General features: G+C 38.4%; 1 protein-coding gene across 1 annotated transcript; it reads right to left on the reverse strand.

Moving 5' to 3' along the window:
• Window positions 1–1,476: 1,476 nt before the first annotated feature.
• LOC116179500 (uncharacterized protein F54H12.2-like) lies at window positions 1,477–3,074 on the reverse strand. The gene is made up of 2 exons (XM_031499294.1): window positions 2,858–3,074; window positions 1,477–2,639 (listed from the first exon to the last, which is right to left on the reverse strand). Exons 1-2 carry the CDS (start codon window positions 3,072–3,074, stop codon window positions 1,477–1,479), a joined length of 1,380 nt encoding a protein of 459 aa, XP_031355154.1.
• Window positions 3,075–4,379: the final 1,305 nt, after the last annotated feature.

A 4,379-nucleotide genomic window follows, 5' to 3' on the forward strand; every position in this document is an offset into this window, starting at 1 on the left:
TGATGTTAATGAGTCGGTAGTCAAATACTAACTGAAATTAGAGCGTACATTTCTTATTTGGGTATTTCCCGAGGCCATTGCAATGGGTTTCCTCAAGTCATGGCCTTGGACTATGAACTTGTCGTAGCATTGGGTTTTTCCCAAGGTCATGGTCTTGGACTTTGACCTCCCCAAGGTCATGGTCTTGGACTTTGACCTCGAGTTTTTCCAAGGTCGTGGTCTTGGACTTTGACCTCGAGTTTTTCCAGGGTCGTGGTCACGTAGTCGACCGCTATGCTTTAAACCATATTTATGAACCTCACTCAAAAGGGATGCTTTTTTATAAAAAATCAACCGATCTTTAAACGATTTTAACTTGTCTTTATTAGTATCAACCCTTAAATGTAAACAAATTTATATTACAAAACGTAGCAGTATACAATAAACGGATGATGTCGTCGTTAGACTTTAAGTTATCATTAAACATGTTTACAAAATCGCTAGTGGCAACATTATTCATTTTAAAAACTAAGTACATCAAGCAATATTGGCCACAAAAAGTCGAAAGGGGATGTTGTAACATTTTATAGTTACATGTAAAACGTCTAGAGTTGGCTTTCAAAAATTTTAAATGAAGGCCACATGGAGACCTTCCGAAGGAATCAAAGAATTCGCCAATTCCATCTTTATCGATGTAGATAGCGTTCCAATGTTGACCAGGTCTGGTGGAAACATCTGTATTGACTATAAGTCCATATGGACGACGAATAAATTTTGGTAATTTATCAGCTGCAAAAACACCAGGCCTTACAGAATCCTGTATGTGATTCAGGGCTCGTTGAAGTTCTAGGGAATTCATCGGTGGAGCTAATTTGGGTCCATTCGTATAGCATTAAAGCGTTTTCTTGCGAGCACATTAAAGTTTCACTGTTATGATTCAAGCACCTAATGCCTCCAAATTCTTTCTTCAGCTTCTTTAAAGAAGGGCATCCGCAATCCTCTGCATTTATTATAGGTTTGTTTAGGAAATTTAGAATGTACTGCTTCTCTAGTCCTTTAACATAGATCTTGCTAAATGGCTGTAGCAGGGTACGTAGTTCCTCTTCAAAATTTTCATATCGAATGTGACCGGAGGTCCACTTTAAGCCATGATAATAATCCTCTAAATATCGAATCTCTTTTTTTTCATAGTTGCAGTAATACTATAATTTTGAGGGGGTTTTATTAATAGAGTCGTGCATTTCGGACCCTCCGAGGAAACAATCGAAATTTCTTTGGGTATAAACTCATTAAGAGCACCTCGGAAACCTTGCATATCGACGTATGCATCCATTGCAGAAAACATTTAAACTGGCTAAGGACTCGTATAAACTGATCTTTTATTTATTATTATTAGTGAAATCATACGTAGGATATCAGCTTAATTTATTTTTCTGCTTTTCGAACTTATTGATGTGCGTAAGACTATGCAATGTACGCAATTTTGAGATTTCTCTTTTAACTGTTGAAATCTGCGTTAACATTTCGGTGTTTATCGATTTCAATGACATTGTCGAACTCCGCATATACCAAGCAGTTTACTGTTTCAGTTAACGCATCTTGAAATCCAACTTCGATGCGCAATGAACCATTCCTAACTAAATTCCAATGTGTTGTGGCGGATAAATCAGGTGTCAGGTCAAAGGTAGTTAAACAGTAGCCGTGAGGGTAATCTAAACGCGATATGTTATTTCCTTCATTCAAAAAATGAATACCCGTCCCCGAAAATAAAGTATGATATGCCCGTACGTATAATCCTGCCCGTGTGAAATCAGGTTGCAACGGCTTTGAAGGAATTTGCTGTCCGTCGATGTACAGGGACATGTAATTAATCTTGTAGTTTTGGAAATTGAAAGGGTTAGACGCGTAATCGCCATTAAACGCTTTATTGGATACAAAACCGATTATGCAACGTTTTGGCAACTGTCCAAGGAAGACGTTATCTAAAGATTTACGCTGTATTCCGGTTGGTATTGTTAACACTTTTACATCGGTTCGAGTAATAGGATATTTTGCGGCGGACGTTTCTAATGCTTTAGTGTGAGCGAGAAGAATTGTAGGATTTATCTTCATTCTTCGTACCAGCAAATTGGCATCGACAATTTTTACTTTATAAGTTGCCCCTGCACCAGCCATTAAGCTAAACGAATCTCTGGATCTCACAAATTTAACTTTCATTTCAACACCGTTTATGAGAAATTTTTCTTGGTTAAACAAATCGGCATGGACATGTCCAATCATCTCTATCATGTTTCTCTCGGCTGCTGCGGCTTGACGTATAGTGAAACCTACGTTATCTGCTGTTAATGTGTCCATTTTTTTTGGTGTATCGTTGTGCCACAATGAACACCCCAGCTGTGATGTTTTGGCTTCCAAACCATAATTTAGCAAAGTTTCAATATATGCACGATACGCATATGTGTTATTAGGTGGCGACACCAATTTCTGATTTAAACATATCTCCACCTGGCTATACAGCGTGTGTAACCAATTGTTGGCTGGACCTACAACATCTCCAACACCCAATATTGAATCATCTTGTTTTACAATTCTTGCCGTGATATAGAGCATAGTGTGACTTAAATCCAAATAATCATTCCCGCTTCCGGGGATTACGAATTCTATCGGAGCATCATCGGTTAACGAGGATAAAGGTTTGTAAAAAACCCATTCGCCACTTTCAATACTTGTTTGAGTAGCTGGCAGTGCGAACAAATCCAGCTCTGATTTTATGCACTCACAAGACTGCGCGTGAAGGAATGCCATGTTTATTGCTTTGAAAATATGTCACTAAATTTGGGCTTTGTAGGTTTTTTAATTCTTGATGTAGTTTTCTTACGACTTGCAATTTTAAACTGATCAAGTTTGGGTATGTGAGGTGTTTTATAACCAGATCCTTGCATCAATGTATCAATTTTTTCATCGGCTTTGCGTTTTAGATTTCTTCCTGCTTCGTGAATTCGATCTTGAAACGCTTCCTTGATAGGCTTATCCTCGATTATATCGCCTAGTACATTCGTACCGGTTCGTAAAGCTTCTTTCCCAACTGCACGCATTCCGGATTTAAACAATGGTAAAATACTACGAAACACTCCACCTAACCAGCTCCCTATCCCATGACCTCTTTGATACGGTGACCCCTATAAATCGTACCAATGCCAGTACCGGCTTGATTTACGTAGTACTGTTGGTATGGACACCCCATTTCTTAAAATGTAGCTTCAAGCTCAATGTTCCAAACTCGAATGGCATTGATTGTCCAGTATCAGTCCTTATGTTTATTTCAATATTTTCAAATTCTTTTATCATCACAGGCATATAGTGCGTTGGGGAGAACACAACATCCTTATGACAGCCGTAATTGTAATTTTCAGCAGTTATATTAACTATTCGCATTAGTGGAGATACAACGTTCCCCACGATTTGCGGTTCTACAATATCGTAATAGATGAACATTTGTGAGGGCAATCCGATCCAAATGCTGGCGGGATGGGGTGGCACTGGATCTTGAACAATGTTTTGTTCGGGACGAAATCCCAATTGTAAAGCAAGACGCTCTGAAAAACCCAGTATCGAGAGTGTTTCTGTCTTAATTTGAACTGATACACGTTTAGTAAGAGTGTAATACTCTAAAGTCACCAATCTTCCTATAATCTCATGCTTATTCATTTCTCTAACTACATCCTCGACAGTATCGTAGTCCCCTGATGCAAAACGAATTACATGCCAGCCGTTAGCGTGATACGTTATTTGCTCGGAGTCATCACGAAAAAAGTCCGCCGCGTTTTTTAACACTCTTTTTGCAGATAAATCTTCCGGAGGTGTTTCTCTATAATATATTAAATTATCGATCTCACTTATTGACGCGAACGAACACGGGTACTGAATTTCCGAAACACCAACGCACCACCGCCCATTTAATCTTATAGGTACGTTTTGGTAGCTGTGTTACAAAGTTTGACGTCGTATTGCTGGGGAAGTATTCCATGGAACTATTGCTCAATAAGGTTGCATAAAATTCCTCCGTCATATCTTTTTTAGTTCTGATGCAGATATCCAAGAATTGAATTTTTCACTATATCCTTTCCACTTGACCAAATACTTTTTGTTTTTCCCACGACCTTTCTCTTCTAAGATTTTATCAATTTTAAACACTGTATTCTCATCAAGTGTAACAACTTGCAGCTCTTCTTCGTAAAAAGTTCCCTCTATATCTTCACCATTCAAATCTACTATTCTATAAACTGGAGGTCGACGATTTATAACTTTGACGATTTTAAACACTTTTTGACTGAAATTGCTCTCATAGCCCTTCTCAAAATGATGCTTGCTTCTGGCTATTCTCACGTGTTGTCCCACCT

Source organism: Photinus pyralis, unplaced genomic scaffold (genome assembly GCF_008802855.1).
Source record: "Photinus pyralis isolate 1611_PpyrPB1 unplaced genomic scaffold, Ppyr1.3 Ppyr1.4_LG8, whole genome shotgun sequence".
Taxonomy (NCBI): Eukaryota; Metazoa; Arthropoda; class Insecta; order Coleoptera; family Lampyridae; genus Photinus; species Photinus pyralis.